Source organism: Panicum hallii, chromosome 9, assembly GCF_002211085.1.
Source record: "Panicum hallii strain FIL2 chromosome 9, PHallii_v3.1, whole genome shotgun sequence".
Taxonomy (NCBI): Eukaryota; Viridiplantae; Streptophyta; class Magnoliopsida; order Poales; family Poaceae; genus Panicum; species Panicum hallii.
The window spans coordinates 69319939-69339605 of NC_038050.1; the positions used below are offsets into that span (position 1 = coordinate 69319939).

A 19667-nucleotide genomic window follows, 5' to 3' on the forward strand; every position below is an offset into this window, starting at 1 on the left:
TCTAAGAAGCAAAATTGTGTAGCCCTTTCCACAGCCGAGGCCGAGTATGTTGCAGCCGGTGCATGCTGTGCTCAACTATTTTGGATGAAGCAAACCTTAAAAGATTTCGGATGTCAATACTCAAAAATCCCACTCTTGTGTGACAATGAAAGTGCTATCAAACTTGCAAACAATCCTGTATCACACTCTCGCACCAAACACATTGACATCCGTCATCACTTCTTGAGAGACCATGAACTTAAAGGAGATATCGAAATTCGCCATGTGAGCACCGAAAAACAACTAGCCGATATCTTCACTAAGCCTCTTGATGAGTCAAGGTTTTGTGTTTTGCGCAGTGAGCTAAATATACTTGATTCTCGTAACGTGGTTTGAATTTCTGCACACCTTTTAATTGATCAACTAGTATGTGTAGGAAAAGAATTGTAAAACAGAATTTCATATTGTGTTTCAAAACTATTTGCAAAACTAGCTCCAAAGATCCTGACCATAGCTTGCATTGATTATTTGTTCTGGTCATGAAATTTGGAGAATATATGTCCACATCTGAAATAAAAAGAGTCACCTTGATGGTAGCTAAATCTGATTTCTCTGGGCAGGTGCAGCAGTGCCGCTTCCTGTGCGGCAGTGCAGCCCTTCCGGTTCTGCTCTGTGGGGCTCTTTTATTCTTTCCTATCCATTCTGGCCCCACAGTAATTCTCCTTCTATCTCTCTTCTCCCCGTCGCCCGTGACCGTGCGCTCTCCCTTCCTCTCGCGCGCCCACGAAGTGACGGCCGCCGCGCGCTCTGCCACCACATTGCCGCGCCGTCCCTGGTTGTCCTCCTGCTCGTCAGCACCCAAGGGCTAGGGTTCTTGGCCGGTCCCCTTCTCTCCTTTCCTCTCCATTCCACGCGGGCAGTCAAGGTGAAACCCTAACCAAATCTTTTTGTGTTCGATCTGTACAATGTGATATTTGTGCTCTCGGATTTCTGTTCCTAGATGTAATGTGGGGCATTTAGAAGTGATTTTGGTGGTTTAAATCGAATCAATTTGGTTTTCCATGATTTGGAAGAAAAAGGGGGAGGGCGGCAGTGCTGCCCAAAATAGAACTTCAGTGTTCTTTGATGATTCAAACAGCATTTAACCCCTTTTTCATTCATGTTACTGAGAACCAAATAGATTGGATTTACTCTATACAAAGTCAAGTCTTTATTTCCCATGTTTATTCTCTCAAATTCATGAGCAAATATCATAATTTTTTAGACTGTGATTCAGAGATTTTGATAAAAAAAGATGGAGCATGGTGATGATCAGAGAGGCAAGAGGAAGCTAATTAGGAAGCAGCTTGCTCGCAGAGGCAGGGGGAGAGGATCCAGTAGCACTGCAGCCCCTAGAGAGTCAATTGACAGGGAAACTAACAGGCAGAACATGCACCAGGATGATTTGCAGCAGCAGATTGGGTACACCATCTCTCCTGAAGGTGATCAAGGCACCCCTTCTCACCTTGCAAATGCCAACATTGGATATATGGTCTTGAGGACAGAAGAGTTTATCCTCACAGCTCCAAAGAATGCAGCAAATCACCGTTTTGAAAGCTATTACAGAAAATTCAAGGAAGTGGCAGATGCTAGAGAGATCAATACTTATACTAATCCAAAGAGTCTAGCCGTTGACCATAAATTTTGGGATGGGTTCCATTCCAACTTCTATGCTTCTGTCATCTTTGATAATAAGAAGGGCAAGATTTGCAAGATGCACTATATTGATTGGGCAGCTATGAGAGATAGAAATGAGCTCGAGTTCAATGCTGCAATTAACACTTGTGAGCAATATGACTTGACTAATATCATGGGTTTCAGGTATAATTAGAATGTGGAGATCCTTGCTCAGTTTCATTGCACATACTTTTGGAACAGGGATTCAGATAAGATCCACTGGATGACTGATGGTAGACACTACCGTGTTAGCTTTATCACTTTCTGTCAGATTCTTGATTTTGGGCAGATGCACAGGACTTACTCCAGGATTCACCAGGATAATCCTTTCAGGGTCAGTGACATTAGCCATTGTTGGAGAGACCCCAACCAGGCAGATGGCAAGAGAAGTGGTCTGAAAAGCTACTATTATGTCATGAACAATCTTCTGAGGAACACCATTGATCCTAAGGATGGAGCAGCTTCAGATATTTGTGGCTTTGTCAGAAACTTGCTTGCTCGTTTTCCTGATGGTGAGAAATTTAATGTTGGTAGGTTTATTTGGGTGCAGCTGGCCTATGCTATGGATGATGCTAGGAGGAGTCTGCCCTATGCTCCCTACCTTATGTTCATGATTGAGAGGGTTTCTGGTTATATATTTTCTAAGCATGGTTTCCACACTGTATATAATATTGAGAAGACCCAATCTTATGCAGCAGCCACAGGGACAGTTGGTGGCACCTCCAGAGGTCGTGAGGATGTTCCTGAGAGTTCTCACTCTAGATCTCGCTCTAGGAGCAGTGGCGGAGGACTGAGTAGCACAGTCAAAGCCTGGATGAGAGCCATCTTTGGACATTGCTCTTATGCTTCTCAGACAGCCTATGACACCAGGATGGAGCTCAGAGAGTCAATCAGACAGACCAGAGGGCGTGCAGGGCTTGCACCATTTCCACCTGCTCCTGTCCCACCTCAGTTTGAGTTGCCTGACCTTTCTGGGACAGAGCAGAGCAGTGACTCAGGACGGCATTCCAGGGATTCCTCTTCTGATGATGAGTGATTCCTCTACTTTCTCTTCTCTTTTTGGTACTTGATGCCAAAGGGGGAGAAAATTAGAGGGGTCAAACCTTTTTTCGATGATGTGTCCATGCTACAGCTGCGCTTCATGTCATAACCGATGAGAGTAGATGTTAGGTTGTGAGTTTAAGAGTCGATCAAAATTCTATTTGTGTAATATTGCTACCTATTTGACTCCATCTATATCGGTTTGTGTGCTGTAGTGTACTTCATATTTATGGTAGGGATATTATCTATTATACATGTCTTGCTGTGAAATATTCATGTTGATCTGACTGATGCAAATGAGTGCGGCAGTGCTGCACTTCTGTTCAGCAGGCATGGATGTAGGGGGAGGCCCCCAAATCACATCTAAATATATGAACTTTGACCTTTATGTCAAAATTGGAATTCAAATCCAACTCATATATTTAGGGGGAGGCTCCTACATCCATTTCTCGAAAAATTCTCGGTTATAGTTTATACTTTTGTAAGCTCTAATTGGGTTGTCATCAATCACCAAAAAGGGGGAGATTGTAAGTGCAATCAAGCTCTTTGTGGGTTTTGGCGTTGATGACCACCTAATTAGGGAACTAATAAGATTCATCGAGATGATATGCAGATAATGTAAAAGGAGGATGATGTACAGGTTGGATGATCCCCCAAATCTATTTGATGGCTATTTTGACTCATGAAGGTTTAATTTATTTTATATTTTGAATATTGAGTTTAAGGAAAGCCGTACTATAAAGAGGGATCCAAATACAACTGTCCAACTGTTGAACCAAATGCTCAAATCCTGAAAACCACATCCTCATACTCAACCAAAACAGCCAGCAAAATTTCACAGTCAGCAGAGTTGTTTTGATGGGTGCAGCAGTGCCGCGCCTTGGTGCGGCAGTGCTGCACTTAATGTACCGTTGGAACCAGAGGGGTATAAATTCCCCAACGGTTACTGACCTCCCAACAGTGCTCCCAAACGTTCAGATTCGCAGAAGAAAAAACCACAGCTCTTCTCTCTCTCCTCCATTGCTCCCACCTCTTTCCCCAAACGGATTTTCACATCCACCCACCAAATCTTGAGGGAAAGGGCAGCAAACTTCGATTGGAGAGCATATCTACTGTTTCCCCCACTCAAAAGAGCATTTGGTTCACATTTGGCCGGCAGTTCTAGGGTCTGTTACTCTTGGAGTTTGCTCCTAGCCGGCTAGTGGTCGCCCTTGTGCTTGCCCCTCCGTGTAGCAGCCCTGGGAGGTCTGTAACTTTCCCTTGCAGCTAGTAAAATCACTCCTCATCTCAAGAGTTCACTCTCTTGACTTGAGAACGAGGACGGGCCGACCTTTGTGGTGAAGCTCAAGCCTTTTGTGGCAGCCTCAACAACGTGGACTTAGGCCAGCCTTTGTGGCGACGCCGAACCACGGGATAAATCCTTGTCTTGCGTGTTGATTTGCTTTATTGTTTAGATACTTGCTTGTTCTAGGTTTGAGTCCGATCTACTTATCTACTGTGGTGTTATCTGTTTTAGCTCCATATATGTGTTGCTGACACCTGCAGGAAAACTAGAAATTAACTCGATCTATTTTTGGTTCGTCAGTTTTTGAACTCAGTAATTTCTGTTCTGTTGAGCACGGCAGTGCCACACTCGGCACAGCAGTGCTGCACTCACCTCTAACGAGAATTTGGAGTTGAGTTTTTACAGGCCTATTTACTCCCCCTCTAGGCCTCTTTACTGGTCCAGTGATCCTACAATATCTCTCCACAAATCTCTCAACTGCCAACCAACACGTAACTACCAACCAACTACTACCCGCTACAATTACATTCTACTAGCCGTTGTGTGCTGCGACTCCTAGCCGTTGGCTTCTGGACGTGCGGCTCACCTGCATCTAGCTATTGGGCAGCAACAGTGAAGCTTTCCTCCGTATCCTCTAGCCGTTGACCTTTCATATGGTCCATCTGCATATAAAACAAAATACACGTGAAGGTCAACCACATCTATTCTCAAATGGAAGGTTCCAGTAGACTGTTGCAAAGCCCACCAAATCCAAAATCAGAAAGTCCAAACTCATTATGGCCAAAACCACCCACCAACACAATTTCGACCATATTTTAGCCATTTTCAGTTTGGCCAACATATGATCATGCCACCGTCTCAGTTTGCTCAAAGCATCCCACCATCCTAGTTTTCTCAAAACATTCCACCTCTCAGTTCATGCCAAATATGAATTCTTTTAGTTCCCATACAACTTCCAGCAATATGGTTCACCAAGTTTTCAAAGTGTTCAATATTAAGAAAGGTCTGTTCACTCACCTTCAAACTTTGGCGGGGCAAACTTTGGAGGTGCAGAAAGCAGCTCACCACTTCTGGAGAATGTATAAGTGAACATGTGAAATACCTTTTTGATGTATAAGTGAACATGTGAAATGCCTTCCGAGCTTCAGGATGGCGTCTAGCGACACACCTTGCCCTTGAGCACATCGCCGGTGCGCACCAATCCCCTCCCACTGCATCGACGTCCTCGATCCATGAACCAGAGAAGCCCCAACGCCAAGGCGACATCAGGCCCATGGCCACCGACGCATGCAGATCAGCACAAGCTCCTCTCACAATGGACCTGGCTGGGGAAGAAGAGGACGGAGCCGGCTGCTGCAGTCAACGGCGGCGGCAGAGTTTCCCTCCGGCGCTCCCACGAGAAGCCCAATCTGCAAACTCTACGATGAGAAAGACTCAAGATGCACGGCGTAATGATGTGGAATCGGCCGGCGACTGCCCTGTGCACAGCAAATCGGCGGCGGCGGCAATGGGAAAAGCGGCGGTACCTGCGCGGGGGTCTTGGAAGAGATAGGGAAAGTTCCCTAGTGACACGCGCTGCTTCTCCCGAGCAGAGGCGTGGTGATTTTTTTATCTCGACGTGGATCCCATCGTTAAAGGCCGGATTGGCCTCGTACACAACAGAGCTGGCCTTAGTTTACCGTGGGGTCCATCCTTAATGCCGACTCGGCCACATACACTCGTGATGCTCTAAGCCAAAAAAGGTGATCTTAGAGTCGGCCTTATACAGTACAACATGTGACCTTAAGGTCAAAAAGCATATGGCCGGATCTTAATTTTAAGACCGAACCTCAAGCAATAAAATACATTATTTTGTACATATCTCTCCACAAATCTCTCATCTGCCAACCAACACCAAACTGCCAACCAACTACTACTGGCTACAGTTGCATTCTGCTAGTCGTCGTGTGCTACGTCTCCTAACCGTTGGCTTCTGGACGTGCAGCTCATCTGCATCTAGCCGTTGGGCAGCAACATCGAAGCTTTCCTCCATATCCTCTAGCCGTTGGCCTCTCTTATGGTTCATCTGCCTATAAAACAAAGCACATGTGAAGGTCAACCACATCTATTCTCAAATGGAAGGTTTCAGTTGCAAAGCCACCAAATCTAAAATCAGAAAGTCCAAACTCTCAATATAGCCAAAACCACCTGCCAACATAATTTCGACCACATTTTAGCCATTTTCGGTTTGACCAACACATGGTCATGCCACCATCTCAGTCTGCTCAAAGTATCCCACCATCCCAGTTTTCTCAAAATATTCCACCCTCTCAGCTCATACAAAATATGGATCTTTTAATTCCCCATGCAACTTTAAGCAATATGGTTCATCAAATTTCCAGAGCGTTCAATATCAAGGAAGGTCTGTTCACTCACCTTCGAACTTTGACGGGGCAAGCTTTGGAGGTGCAGGAAGCAGCTCACCACTTCTGGAGAAGTATAAGTGAACATGTGAAATACCTTCTCGGGTTTTAGGATGGCGTCAGCCTAGCGACGCAACTTGTCCTTGAGCACATCGCCAGCACGCACCAATCGCCTCCCCTGCATCGACGCCACATTAGACCCCTGGCCACCGACGCAGGCAGATCAGCACGAGCTTCTCCCGCAACGGACCTGGCTGGGGAAGAAGAGGGCGGAGCTGGCCGCTGCAGTCGACGGTGGCGTCGGAGGTTCCCTCAAATGCCCCCGCGAGAAGCCCAATTTACAAACTCTATGACGAGAAAGACTCAGGATCTACGGCGTATTGATGCGAAATTGGCTGTGCGACTGCCCTGCGCTCAGCAAATCGGCGGTGATGGGAAAAGTGGCGGTACCTGCGCCGGTGATGGAAAAAGTGGCTGTACCTGCGCAGGTTTCTCGGAAGAGACGGGGAAAGTTCCCAAGACGCGCGCTCGGGAGAAGCAGTGATTTTTTTTTTCTCGACGGGTCTCACCGTTAAAGGCCGGATCGGCCTCATACACATTGACCTTAGTTTACCGTGGGTCCATCCTTAGGCTGACTCGGGCACATACACTCGTGATGGAGTTACAGAACGGCAATGCAATTATTGCAGACGTATTGGTTGTTCCCCACTCTGAACCTCATCACCTCACCTCAGCACTAGGACTTCTGAACTTCTGATCGGAGACTAGCCGTAGCCCGTAGCCCGTAGCCCGTAGAGCTGCACCGAGCGCTAGGCCCCAGGTAGGCAAAGGCACATAGGCAATTTGCTTATCCTCTTGCGCTCTGTTTCCTTCTTTGTGGACTGTACCTATATGCTCTCAAATCTCAACATTATTGATGCACCGGGCTGCCATGATTTCCTTCTTGTCCGTTCCAAACCAACCCAGGCATCTGCTTCAGCCTTCTTGCCACTTTTTGTTTCGTACTAGCATAGAATGTTGCATGGCATAACCCAAGAAGGATTTACGTTGGTAGGAACCAAATATCACGAAAAATGAAAAGGGAAGCAATGCAATGGATAGCTACACTACAACATACTACTACACCTAGTGCAGCTTTAGCTTCTTTTCACACAAACAAACGCTACACAACAAGTGTTTTTTTCCTTTTCACGAGGAAACAGAAGCTCAATGCTGCTTGCTGCAGAGGAGCAGAATCCTCAGGGGATTTATTGCTGATAATTAAACTACGTTTTTCATCAGAGCGGGCATACAGTGCCCCTGCAGTGTAAAGTAAGGCCTTGTTTAGATCCCTTCAAAGTTCCAACTTTTTACACTCTCTCTCCATCACATCAATTTTAGGACACATGCATGGAGCAGTAAATGTATGTAAAAAAATAACTAATTGCACAGTTTAATTGTACATCACGAGACGAATCTTTTAATCCTAGTTAGTCCGTAATTAGATAAAATTTGTCAAATACAAACGAAATCGCTACAGTACCAAAAAGTGTCAAAAGTTATAAAATCTTGCAATCTAAACGGGCCTAAACTTTCATACTATATTGTGCCCCCATGAATTCAATATCAAGAGCAGAAGGGATTTATTATCATTTTTTTTTACCCTAGAGGCATGGCAGCCGCTCCGGAGCCTGGCTGGCTGCAATTCGTTAGGGCGGCTGCTAGCTGGCAATGGCACTTTCAGGAGTGTAGCGAAGAAAGGGCAGCAATTTATTAATCCTAGTAAGCGTAGCCATGGCAGCGTGCAGCCATGTACTAGTCATGGAGAACACGCAGCAAAATCTCTTCAATGCATGCCTGGCGAAATACTGAAGAATTTATGAACCGGAGACTTCAATCAATCTTCCTTCCGTATAGCACTATTTGGTCTTGATGGGCCTTCTTTTTTTCTTAACAGAAGTCTTCGATGGGCCATTGGATCATTGATGGATTATGGCCAGTGGCGGACATGGGCGTGCGTCTTCATAAACTCGGCCGATTTTGATGGCTGCTCTCAGTGCTTTGTTACTCCCTTTTTGTCTTATCAGAGGGTAGCCTTCACCTGGAAGAGAGAGAGCTTCTAGCCCATGATTAAATTTCTAATGGCCCTTGATGATTTGAATCCCGGACGGAGCATTTGCATTTGGATTTACCAGCAACACCTCGATCGACCTGGCTGGCCGTAGTGGAGGCACCCGTTCGTTCGTCCAGCTCCAAGCCTGCCATTTCCCATCCCATCAGACGAGACCGGAGCAGGCGCGCACGCACTGCACTCTGGCTAGTTTCCAAAAGCCGCAATCTCTCACAAGCCCTTCACTGCACTGCACTAGTCGATCGCACAAGACGCTTCCTAACCGTATCCTGCTCTTTTCCTTGCATGCCATGGCAAAACAAAACAAAGCCCGGGCGATTGAGCCGGCGAGGTCGTGCTTGGTCCGGCCCGGCCGGAGCGCGTGCGAAACAGGCGACGCGGCCAGGAAAGGCACGGGCAGCAAGGGGCGGCTGCGCGCCACGCGGGGTCCCCCCCTCCCGTCTCATCCCCCCTCAGCAGAAGTCCACATCACGGCGGCCGGGCCCCGGCCCGGCCGCGGCAGCGCTGCCGCTGCGCCTCCTGCACCGTGCGGGGCAGGCGCAATCAATGCGCCGCAGTACATGCTCGATGACGCCCTCTGCATGCCCCGCCAGACCCGCCGGCCGCCGGGCTCCTCCGCTTCCAACTCCCAGCCTTCTTCCAGGTCGCCGCCGCGCGCTCGCGCGCTGCCACTAGAACTCCGAGTGGCCGGCACGGCTAAAGTAAAAGCGAGTGCCGCAAAAAAAAAAAGTTTTGACGTGTTTACGCGCAGCTGCCGGGGTGGGTAGTTGGCTCTTTCGAAATCCACAAAGCGCGCGACGCGACGTATAAAAAGTGCTCCTGCGTCGAGAGAGGGGGAGAGCATGGGCGCCCGGTACTCGGCTGACGTTCCATTCCCACTCCATTCGTGTCTGCCCCTCTAGTCTCTAGTCTCTACAAAGCTTGTAGAACCTGCGGAGTCGCCGTTCCTGCAGCCAAAAGCCGCAGAAGTGGAAGAAGGAAGAAGCGCCAAGTGAGGAGTAAGTGAGCTAGACGCCTAGGCCCCGGAGGGGAATGATGGAGGTGGGCGGAGCGGAAGGGAGGAGGGCGGCGGGGAGGGTGGAGGCGAGCCCGGAGCGGGGCCGGCCGGCGTACGCGGCGGTGGCGAGGCCGGCGCCGGCGAGGCCCATGAGGAGGGTGCAGATCATCTACTACCTCTGCAGGAACGGGCAGCTGGAGCACCCGCACTTCATGGAGATCGCGCAGCACCCGCACCAGCCCCTCCGGCTCAAAGGTACTATGCTTCGTCTTCGCGCGGTGGGCAACTAGATTCTTGTCCTCCTTACACATGTCAGTGATGTATTTTTACTTCTTGTGGCCGTGAAGATGTGATGGACAGGCTCACGCTGCTGCGGGGCAAAGGCATGCCGGCTCTCTTCTCATGGTCTTGCAAGAGGTAGACGGCGAGGATCTACTGGTTTCTGCTTCATTTTCAACTCACATTTAGCATTATACTCCAGAGAAAACTTCGTCTTACAAATGATTGCTGTGCATTTGTCTCCAGGAACTACAAGAACGGGTACGTGTGGAACGACCTGTCGGAGAACGATGTCATCTACCCGTCCGACGGCGTGGAGTACGTGCTCAAGGGCTCCGAGATCTTCCCTGGTTGCTCTTCAGGTACTGACCATCATCGTCTCCCTACTCCACCTGCATACAGTTTGACCGTGCTGAAACATAGCCATGTCCATGAGCTATGGCTTGCATGCATCCAAAAGGCTGGAGCATATATAAGTACATCATGGATAATGCAAATTAACACGCTGCTTTTGATGATTACTGCTGTGAATTCCGAATTACAAGTACCGCATTGACCACTGTCTCCCGGAAGCAGCTCCATTTTTCTTGTGAGTTTTTCCCGGTTGCCCATGTCTGATCGCCAACCGGTTGGACCATGGGCGGCTGGTAAATGCGAGCGCAGCCTTTTCCCACCGTGCACGTTGCCTTTCTGCGCCACCTCGTAATTCGCGAAGACTTGTGATGTGAACCCGTCAGGCCGGCCCGGCCGTCACCCCGCGCTTGACTTCACCGGCCGCGCCCATCATCTGAATTAATGGCCACCTGTCTGCTGGCCAGATCATGAAATTTTTTAACCTATTTTTTCGCCCCTCTCGCTGACATCGTCTCTGAACGTCGCAGCGGATCGGTTCCAGCACCTCCGCGTGACGGACAGGTCCCCGACAAAGCCCATGGCTCTGCCCCACAGCCACAAGCAGTACGTTGACGCCTACCGGGACGCCGCCGTGGAGGATCCGGAGGACGACGAGCTGGGCTACTCGTACCACCACCGCCGGGCCGGCCCGCACGCGGGGGCGCGGCTCGCCCGGGCGGACAAGCTCGCCGCCGTCTCGGCCCGGACCAACCGGAGCCGCCCCGTGGAGCTGCCCGCGGAGGAGACCTCGCCGCCATCCTCGACCTCCTCGGACAAGCCGCCGGCGCCGGCGCCGGCGCCGCTGCAGCCGGGACGGGCCGAGTACCCGGAGCCCGAGCCGAACCGCCCCGGGTCGATGCTCCTGCAGCTGATCGCGTGCGGGTCGGCGGCGGGGGCTGCGGGCGGCGGCTCGGGCAAGTGCCGCGCCGAGCCGAGGCGGAGCTGCGGGCTGGTGAGCCGGCTCTCGGCCCGCGCGGGCGCGGACGAGGAGGACGAGGACGCGGCGGCGGGGAGCGCCGACCTGGGCCGCCGGTTCGGGCACCTCGCCGTGGAGGACAAGGAGTACTTTAGTGGCAGCATCGTGGAGGGAGCCGGCGGCCGGGGCACGCCGCTGCCGGCGTCGTCGCTCAAGCGGTCCAATTCGTACAATGAGGAGAGGTAAGTGGTAACCTCACTCTCTCCAAACCGTACGCCTGGTCCTCGTTATCTCTACGCCTTTAGCTTTTGTCATCGCATGGTTGTTTTTTCTCGACAATGTCACAGCAGGAATGAACGTTTGCTAATTCATTTACGATCTCATAGTCGCTTTCGTGTGGTCACGTCTAGCCAAAGAGCTCACTCCTGGGGCTCGTACACATGTAGCACGTAGGTGTGGCGTGGCATGTTAGGACTAAATGGGAAGGCTTGGAGTTTAGCCGTGACACAACAGAGAGGTCAACAAGTGAGCAGTGTACGCCCTTTGTATGTTCGGAAGAAAACGAAGGCGAGCCTGAGAATGCTGACGTGGCAGTAGCAGTGTACACTGTTTCACCGAAGAAGCACCGGATCAGTAGTCTGTGTTGGCCGGATGCTGCCCGTCGTCGTGCAGTGTGGACTGTGGACTTCTGCATGCAGGAATGAATGCTCAATGCTAATGCATGCATGGCACGGGGCCATGTGCATATGCACTGTTCGGGGGCTGGGGCTGCACATTGGCGACCGTACTTTGTGCACTGTGCCAGTGTAGCTCTGCACGGAGTCGTATTGTAGCTCACAGCCAGCCAGTCAGTCACTCCGTAGCTGCACAATGCCAAACAAGGTAGAGCTAGCACTGTAGCACGCGTACGTAGCTGATAATCTTACGCTTACGCACGCACGTGATTAATGGTTGGCGTTTGCGTGAAGCATCTAGCTACGCTACCTAGCGCGTATCGTGGAAATTCAGAATCGAACGACTGCTCGATGAATCATTCTTGCTTGATTTTCAGGAGGCTTGGCGTCGGCGGGATCGGCGAGGATGGAGCGGATGAGCAGATGGAAGGCGACGGCGGAGGGGTCAGGGGACGGTGCATCCCGGGCAGGAAGAAGCAGCCGCCGCAGAAGTAGACCAGACCGACCTCTAGCGCCTTACATCAGATTTGCAGGAACTAAACGTAGTATCTAGCTAGCTCTACCTGTGTACAACACACAGCTTGATTGAACACTAGACAGTGTGTTAAGCATCTTTAGATCTGCAGTGTTCAGGTCATCCTTGCAGATGTTAGTTTCAGAGAGCGAGAGTAGCAGTAGACTAGCTGGTGGCCGGTTTTATCAGTGTTGGTCTCATTTCGCTTGGAGTCGTCAGCGATCAGCGTGCAGCTGTGCTGGGCGGACGGTGTAGTGTGTAGGCCCTAGCTTCATGTGAAAGAAGATAGACATGGCTGCCTGGCTTTGGCTGGGACCCTGGATGCTGGATGCATGATGCCTTCGTTCATTGCTGGATCCTGTCCTGTACTCCTGTGTGCTGTCCTGACGGCTGACGCACCAGCCGCGGCCATCGCCTCCCACTCGTAGCAGCGTCGGTCGTGCAGTGCTTTTCCCTGCCGGGCGCTGCCACTCCCGGCAGCCAGCGCCACCGCGCCAGGCTATCTTTGCAATGGCCTGCCGCCTGCCCGCCTGCGCCAAGAACCCTCTTGCTTTGCCCCCTGCTAGGCCGGCCGCTGGCAATCACTGATGTGCAATTTCATCTGTGTAGATTTTTTTTTCTTTTGAGACGCTTATAAAACTAAATATTCTCAAATTTTGTTGAACCCATTTGAAGATAGAAGAGCTGGTCAAAGGGGAAAAGGAATTCATGTGTTCTGCCCAAAAATGATAAGACAGAGTAAAGAAGTTCCGGAAATGTTTTACTAAAATTATCATCCACCTGCTTTGTTAACTCAAAATGAAAAGGCTGAAATGCTGATTAAATAATTTACATGTTAAATTTATTTGTGCTATCAATGTTGCTATCATAGAACACGGTTTCCATTTTTTTTTTCAATATATGTCTGGCACTGGCCGCTGACGGCCGAGACGTTTCAGACAATTTTCCTTTTCTCTGAAAGAAAACGTCAGACAATTCTTAGACGCCATCGAAACATTGTATACATTGTACAACTCGCAGTGCTTTGGACGGTACAATCCTGCAGTTACTCCCTCCATTCCAAATTATTAATCATTTTAGCTTAATTTAGGATTGAAGGGAGTAATAATTATCCAGGAACCGTACCGGTGAAGAGAGAAGAGCACAACCCTTGTCATTCGTCGACCATGGGCGCGGCTTTGGGGAGCGGCTTCCCCTCCATGAATGACTTGAAGAGCACCAGGCCGCGGTCCGGCTGGTCGATCGGCACCATGTGCCCGGACCCGCGCACCGTCACGAACACCAGGCCCTTGTACTCGATCACGTAGCCGGCGACCTCCAGGCCGTCGGTGGACCATGGTCGCCAGTCGGCGACGACGGGGAGCCCGAGCTTCTGCATCGACTGCTTCGTGGCGATGACGGGGACCATGGCGTCCAGGTCGCCGCTGAAGATCCAGACGCGGATGCCGCTGTTGATGATGGCCTTGAGGTACGGCAGCATCGACGTGTAGGGCGAGTCCCCGAACTTGAACAGGTTGTAGTTGGTGCCTCTGTTGTGTTCCACCACGCACAGATGAGTTCAGCGTTCAGTCTTGCTCGTGTACGTGGGTCGTTGCCACGATGCACAAGTAACACCACTGCTAGCATGTGCTACTGCAGATGCGGTGAACGGCGACGGCGACGAAACCATACCTGCATCTGGTCCACGGGTACTTGAGCCCTGTGTTGGCGTGGATGAGCCTCTGCACCTCTGGCTGGTTCAGGTACGCATCCACGTAGTACTGGGCGCAAGGGTCAGCCAGGTCCATGCAGTTGGATCCGATGGGCTTGACCTTCTTGTCGTGGCAGGTCCCGGCGTAGAGGTTGTAGACGTCGATGTTGCCGAGCTGGTTGTAGGCCGTGTCCTTGGCCCCCGAGCAGAGCGGCGAGTTGTCGTCGATGCCCTTGCAGCTCTGGGCGATGAGGTTGTGCCCCGAGTCCGACAGGAACGCGTGCTGCCACAGGTACTCGTACAGCGCGCTCTGCTCCGCCGCGAACTCCAGGATCGCGTTCCCAATCTGCACCACCACCAGCAGCAGCAGTCAGCAGCGCACGATCACTCCTCCATGACGATCTGCTACTGCTAGTGTGTCGAGCTCGACTCGACTGGCAACAGCAACACTAGCTACTTACGGCGATTCCTTTGAGGTTGATGGGCGTCTCCGCGGGGCGCGTGATCCTGGCGACCTGGATGGCGGTGGCGAGCTCCGGGATGTAGTGGCCGGCGTAGCTCTCGCCGACGATGAAGAAGTCGCGGCCCTTGTACTCGGGGAACCGGTCCAGCCAGTTGAGCAGGAACTGGAGCGAGTCGGTCGCGGTCATGTTGTCCCTCATCACCTTGTACACCCCCGTGTCCACGGCGTACGAGAAGCCCACGCCCACGGGGCTCTCCAGGTACAGCACGTTCGCCACTGCACATCGTTGCCGTCGCCCCCGTTGGTTTCAGAACGCAAACGCGAAGATCGGGGCGGTTTTGTGTGTGCAGGCCTGACCTGAGTTCCAGGTGTACTTGTTCTTGCAGAGGGTCTTGCCGTCCGTGTCCACGCGGAACGGGCCGATCTCCTGGAACGCTCCGATCCCAAACGACGAGCAGCCAGGCCCTGCGCAAGAGACAAATCAATGCATACCCGAGGTGAAGTTATTACAGATCATATATGAATGGGGGCAAATGTTCCATATCTTTTCTGACAGGGAAAATTTTCTGAAAACTGTAAAGGTTGAGAATGCAGGACAAGAATTTTACCTCCATTGAGCCAGAGAACCAGAGGTTTCTGGGCGGCATCAGCGGCGGCCTCCACAAAATAGTAGAAGAGCGACTTCCCGTATTTGTCATTGAGGTTGATGTAGCCGGAATACTGCTGGAGAAGCGCACCCAGCGGCTGCCCGGGCAACAGGGGGATCCTGTCCGCCTCCTTGGATCCCTCGCCGGCGGCGAGGGCCTGCCGCGAGAGCACGGACAAGACGATCGCGACGGAGAGGCGCAGCGCAATGGCGTTCGTCGTCGCCATCGCCGTCGTGTCTTCCGATGGAAAGAGGTGGTGCCGGCGTGTATTTCGAGCTCCGGATTTATAGACGGAGCAGACTTTCCCGAGGCTAAATTTTGGGCTCTTCAGTTGGTGTCCGTTCCACGAACCCACCAGCGGTTTTGGCCCGTCGACTGTCGAGATGTCTTTGCCAATAATAGGTCTGTCCTTTCTTTCTCCTTTGACGAGCAGATGATGACTTGTTCCAGCGATTTTTGCCTATTAATTTAGTCGTTTGCATCTTTGTGCTATTAATACATGACACACTCAGTTACAACGTACGAAGCAAGTTTCAGTAGGGTACGAAAAATGGAGTACTGTAGTGTTGGGTCATCGAGGACCATGGTTTTACAGAAGTGCTCAGATATTTTCATATTGTGTAACGAGAGCAAGAGGTTAATGGTGTGTAGAAGAATCATGTACATGCCACTAAATTTTTCGCTCAAGATTTATACAAACTTTTAAAATACAAATAAGAAAACAAAAACTTCCAGTACAGGTATATTATAATGTCATCTCACACATCTCAAAAAATACTTTGAATGTCTCACTGATGAATTTTATGATAATCCAATCATCTATCGAAAAGCCCCATACAGTTTAACTTTGTTTCTTTTTTTTTCAATTCGATTCAAATTACCGACGTGAGATGTATTTGCAAACAAAAAATCTCCAAGTTTTGAAGTCTTTCTCCAAATCTAGTCAAGCAACTATCGAAGCGGCGGGCCTTAGAATCCATCCGTCCCCAATTCCGACCCTCCCTCTCGACCGGAGGCGCCGCATCTCGCTCCCTCTTGAAACCCCGACATGGGAAGCAAGAAGAAATCGAAGCCGAGCAGGAGCAAGAAGAAGCCCAAAACCAGCGCCGACCAGGCCCTAGCCCTAGACTACGTCCGGGCCTGGGCGCAGCCCGCGCCGCCACGTCCGGAACCCTCGGCGGCCGATGCCGACGACTTCCTGCCGGCCCAGGTTGCGCGCGGCGGCGGCGGCGACGTGCTGTTTGAGCTCCACTCCCACTCAAACCACAGCGACGGATTCCTCTCCCCTTCCGCGCTCGTCGAGCGCGCCCACCGCAACGGGGTAAGTGTATAAGCCGTCTATGGCCTCTTGTTTGTTTGCCCGCTAGGTGTTTGAGGAAATGCTCGTGAGGTTTGTTCGGCGGCCTTGTGCTGTTCTACGTCATTCGAGTTCGATTGCCTCATCGTGTGCGTACGCTTTAGTTGTTGAGCTAATCCAAGCCTTACGTTGTGAACTTGCACGCGTATTATACCTGCCAATGTGTGTAGCTGTGTAGAAATAGTGGCATGCTTATAGGACTGCTCCCCCTTCGTAGTACCTGGAAGTGCTGCACTGGTGACTGCTGTATCTAACTGGGAAGCTGTTTCCTTGGATGTTCAACTCTCCTCCGCTGATCGGTTTGCTTAAATTTGAATGAAACTTCATCTTCTGACACACATTGGGTAGTTTAGACAGTGCATTGCTTAGCTAACTGCTGCTAAAAAATAATTGAGATGCACTGGTGTCTGTTTCCCCATGAAATGTTTTGTGGATTATATAACATAACCTATTAACTTAGCTCCTAAAGTTTCGGTATGGTTGTGCTGGCTAAATGTTATATATTGATGGGCGCACATTGTAAATCTTGAATAATGAAAATAGGAGTGAATAAACTGTATATGTTTGTGGTGTAGGTGAAAGTTCTTGCCCTAACAGATCATGACACCATGGCTGGCATACCGGAAGCTGTTTCAGCAGCTTCCAAATTCGGCGTTAGAATAATTCCTGGAGTTGAAATCAGTGCGCTATATAATCCAAGGTAAGTGCCTTTTAGCTTTTACTGAAAAGACCTTTTCTACTATGCTTGGAATAAAAATCATCCATATCATGCAATTTGATGTATCAATCATATTCTCGTTGCACACTCTTGTCAACCGATCCGCAATATCGTTTTAATGCTCCATTGCCTTTCTAATAAAATGCTACTTTAAACAGCATTTAAGCAGTTTTACTTTGACTGCGGATGTTTCATATGATGATTCATCATATTATGAATTTCATTGTCTATAAGGGAAGTTGCTGGTGCTGGTGAGCCTGTTCATATCCTTGCATACTATGGTATGTGCGGTCCATCAAGACCTGATGAGTTGTACAGCATGCTATTGAACATTAGAGATGGGAGATACTTACGTGCAAAGAATATGCTGGCAAAGCTAAATAGACTCAAGGTGCCGATAAAGTGGGAGCATTTAACTAAAATTTCCGGTGAGGGAGTGGCACCTGGTCGATTGCATGTAGCAAGGGCTATGGTTGAAGCAGGTTATGTAGAGAATGTAAGGCAAGCATTCAACAAGTACCTTGGTGATGAAGGCCCTGCATATGCCAGGTTACGCTTCATCCTATGCATTTATGCCGAGAAAGATTTTTGCGTCAATAACAAGGCCTGTGTTTTTTGCAGAGGAACTGAACCATTTGCTGAGAATGTTGTGCAGTTAATTGCTAATACTGGGGGTATATCTGCACTTGCTCATCCTTGGTCATTGAAGAATCCGGATGCAATAATCAGGTCTTTAAAAGGTGCTGGCCTTAATGGTATGGAGGTCTACAGAAGTGATGGAAAGGTTGATGGTATGTCTTTAAGAGATATTGGTTATGATGACCTAAGATGTTAGCAGATATTGGTACTTCCATTGTGTGTGTATTTTGGTCATTAATCATTATGATATTTTTAAGTTACATTACATTATTTATTTGTACAGGATTTAGTGAATTAGCTGAGAAGTATGGACTGCTGAAACTCGGAGGTTCAGATTTCCATGGAAGAGGTGGGAAAGATGAATCTGACATTGGCACGGTCAAGCTTGCTATTACAACTTTGTGTTGCTTCTTGAAGATGGCTAGGCCTATCTGGTCTTCTGCTATGAAGGACATCCTTCTTAAGTTTGCAGAGGAGCCATCTTCTGAAAATCTACGGAACATGCTTAAGTTTGGACGACTTACCAATGTTGATGGTTTTTCTCCAATAAACGCTGGTATTGATGTTGTTAATTTCTGTCTATCTTCATGGTCAAGCAATGATGACATGGAAGATGTTGAGCTTGAGGAGGTAAGACTTAAGCTTGCCCATTATGCAACAGAAAGATGACATCGACTACATAGCCATCTTGAGCAATGTTTTCTGCCTAGTTCAGACTGCAGTATGTGCTTTTGCAAATGACTATGTTTCGCTCCCCCCCCCCCCCCCCCCCCGCCCCGTCGTCTTGCTCCCCATTAGAACTAATATGTTTGATTACTAGTTGATGATCTTGTTGAAAGTAGATATGTTGAATCTGGTAATCTTTGACATTTTAATCAAGAATGTACATTTTCTCTATGGTATTTTAAGCGTGCAACACTGAAATGATGTGCACGGAATCAAAGCATATCAGCATATTAATACACTGTTTATTAAATGATCCATCATCATCTGTCTATTAGCATATGAATGAATTGCTCTCCTGTCCTTGTTCTATTTTCCTCAACCATATTTGTGATATTCCTTCTATGTTTTCAGTTATTGGTCTTTGTGAATGACGACTGTCCTGTTTGTTTTTGTAGTTTCTGCTAGTTTCATTCAGTAAAGCAATTTTTCAATATTCTATCTGTCGACTTGCATCGTTTAGGTGTTTGTAGGCTAATACACGTTTTCGGAATTTTTTTAATATAAACTATTCTATCTTTGAACTTGACTTGAATCATTTAACTTGAACATTAGGCTTCACTACTTAAGCAACTCGAAATGCAGATAATACACAGATAGATAAACAATTCGGCTCCAGCCAATAGTCATCTGCAGGATCAGTCTGGATCAACAAATAATTTATGGTCAAATAGTAATGTCTTAGGAATATTGCACTGCAATTTCAGTGTCCATAGTTTCTACCTGGTCAAATAGTAATCACGCAATGTCGTCTGTAAGGTAATAGGAACATGTGTACTTAGGAAGGTGGCAATTTTACTAAATCAGCATGGGGTGATTAACCGGAAATTTCTAACCTTACCTTTTGCAGCTCTTGTTTTGTAGAACACTTGTTTTAGTTTGAGCAGGTGTGCGGGGCCATTGTGACCCCTTTCTGGTTCTACGGTAGTGAATGATGCCCAAAGTGGTGAGGTCAATTGTCATGTCGTCATACTCAGTTTTTTTCCCTAATGTTCTATCATGTTACTTTTTTAATCTGTTGACTACTTTAGTTGTTTCATCTGAGCTGTTGCTGAGCCGCATGGCATCATCAAATTCGGCACATGTTTCCTGATAGGGCATGGAGACCTAACCATTTCGTGGAG

At 49.1% G+C, this 19667-nt stretch overlaps 3 protein-coding genes and 1 long non-coding RNA gene across 6 annotated transcripts; 2 read left to right on the forward strand and 2 right to left on the reverse strand.

Moving 5' to 3' along the window:
* Positions 1–4394: 4394 nt before the first annotated feature.
* Positions 4395–5600, reverse strand: LOC112877923. 2 transcript variants are annotated; one of them, XR_003225599.1, is made up of 4 exons: positions 5548–5600; positions 5039–5430; positions 4816–4906; positions 4395–4683 (listed from the first exon to the last, which is right to left on the reverse strand). It is a non-coding gene; the product is annotated as an uncharacterized LOC112877923 (long non-coding RNA). The 2 variants fall into 2 exon arrangements; XR_003225598.1 differs by having other exon boundaries at positions 4816–5430.
* Positions 5601–9656: 4056 nt separating this feature from the next.
* LOC112876735 (protein UPSTREAM OF FLC-like) lies at positions 9657–12817 on the forward strand. Of its 2 annotated transcripts, XM_025940904.1 has the most exons (5): positions 9657–9785; positions 9878–9947; positions 10056–10171; positions 10691–11360; positions 12170–12817. In XM_025940904.1, exons 1-5 carry the CDS (start codon positions 9680–9682, stop codon positions 12285–12287), a joined length of 1080 nt encoding a protein of 359 aa, XP_025796689.1. In that variant the 5' UTR covers positions 9657–9679; the 3' UTR covers positions 12288–12817. The 2 variants fall into 2 exon arrangements, with proteins under 2 accessions (XP_025796689.1, XP_025796690.1); XM_025940905.1 differs by lacking the exon at positions 12170–12817 and having other exon boundaries at positions 9677–9785; positions 10691–11364.
* A 642-nt stretch (positions 12818–13459) lies between these two features.
* On the reverse strand, positions 13460–15332 carry LOC112873398 (serine carboxypeptidase II-3-like). Its single transcript, XM_025936360.1, has 5 exons — positions 15068–15332; positions 14817–14924; positions 14458–14735; positions 13978–14342; positions 13460–13835 (listed from the first exon to the last, which is right to left on the reverse strand). The coding sequence occupies exons 1-5, from the start codon at positions 15330–15332 to the stop codon at positions 13460–13462; spliced, it is 1392 nt and encodes a 463-aa protein (XP_025792145.1).
* Positions 15333–16028: 696 nt separating this feature from the next.
* Positions 16029–19499, forward strand: LOC112875878 (3',5'-nucleoside bisphosphate phosphatase). The gene is made up of 5 exons (XM_025939880.1): positions 16029–16427; positions 17039–17163; positions 17416–17730; positions 17803–17972; positions 18104–19499. Exons 1-5 carry the CDS (start codon positions 16155–16157, stop codon positions 18487–18489), a joined length of 1269 nt encoding a protein of 422 aa, XP_025795665.1. The 5' UTR covers positions 16029–16154; the 3' UTR covers positions 18490–19499.
* Positions 19500–19667: the final 168 nt, after the last annotated feature.

What these genes read in the sequence shown, in the direction of transcription:
- LOC112876735 (XM_025940904.1), top strand. Translation starts at nt 9,680, where the DNA reads ATGAGGAGGGTGCAGATCATCTACTACCTCTGCAGGAACGGGCAGCTG. An exon ending in CTTCCCTGGTTGCTCTTCAG is followed by an intron (nt 10,172 to 10,690) that starts GTACTGACCATC and finishes TGAACGTCGCAG; the next exon opens with CGGATCGGTTCCAGCACCTC. An exon ending in AATTCGTACAATGAGGAGAG is followed by an intron (nt 11,361 to 12,169) that starts GTAAGTGGTAAC and finishes CTTGATTTTCAG; the next exon opens with GAGGCTTGGCGTCGGCGGGA.
- LOC112873398 (XM_025936360.1), bottom strand. Translation starts at nt 15,332, where the DNA reads ATGGCGACGACGAACGCCATTGCGCTGCGCCTCTCCGTCGCGATCGTC. An exon ending in GGTTCTCTGGCTCAATGGAG is followed by an intron (nt 14,925 to 15,067) that starts GTAAAATTCTTG and finishes TCTCTTGCGCAG; the next exon opens with GGCCTGGCTGCTCGTCGTTT. An exon ending in TACCCGTGGACCAGATGCAG is followed by an intron (nt 13,836 to 13,977) that starts GTATGGTTTCGT and finishes GGAACACAACAG; the next exon opens with AGGCACCAACTACAACCTGT.
- LOC112875878 (XM_025939880.1), top strand. Translation starts at nt 16,155, where the DNA reads ATGGGAAGCAAGAAGAAATCGAAGCCGAGCAGGAGCAAGAAGAAGCCC. An exon ending in GAAGGCCCTGCATATGCCAG is followed by an intron (nt 17,731 to 17,802) that starts GTTACGCTTCAT and finishes TGTTTTTTGCAG; the next exon opens with AGGAACTGAACCATTTGCTG. An exon ending in AAGTGATGGAAAGGTTGATG is followed by an intron (nt 17,973 to 18,103) that starts GTATGTCTTTAA and finishes TTATTTGTACAG; the next exon opens with GATTTAGTGAATTAGCTGAG.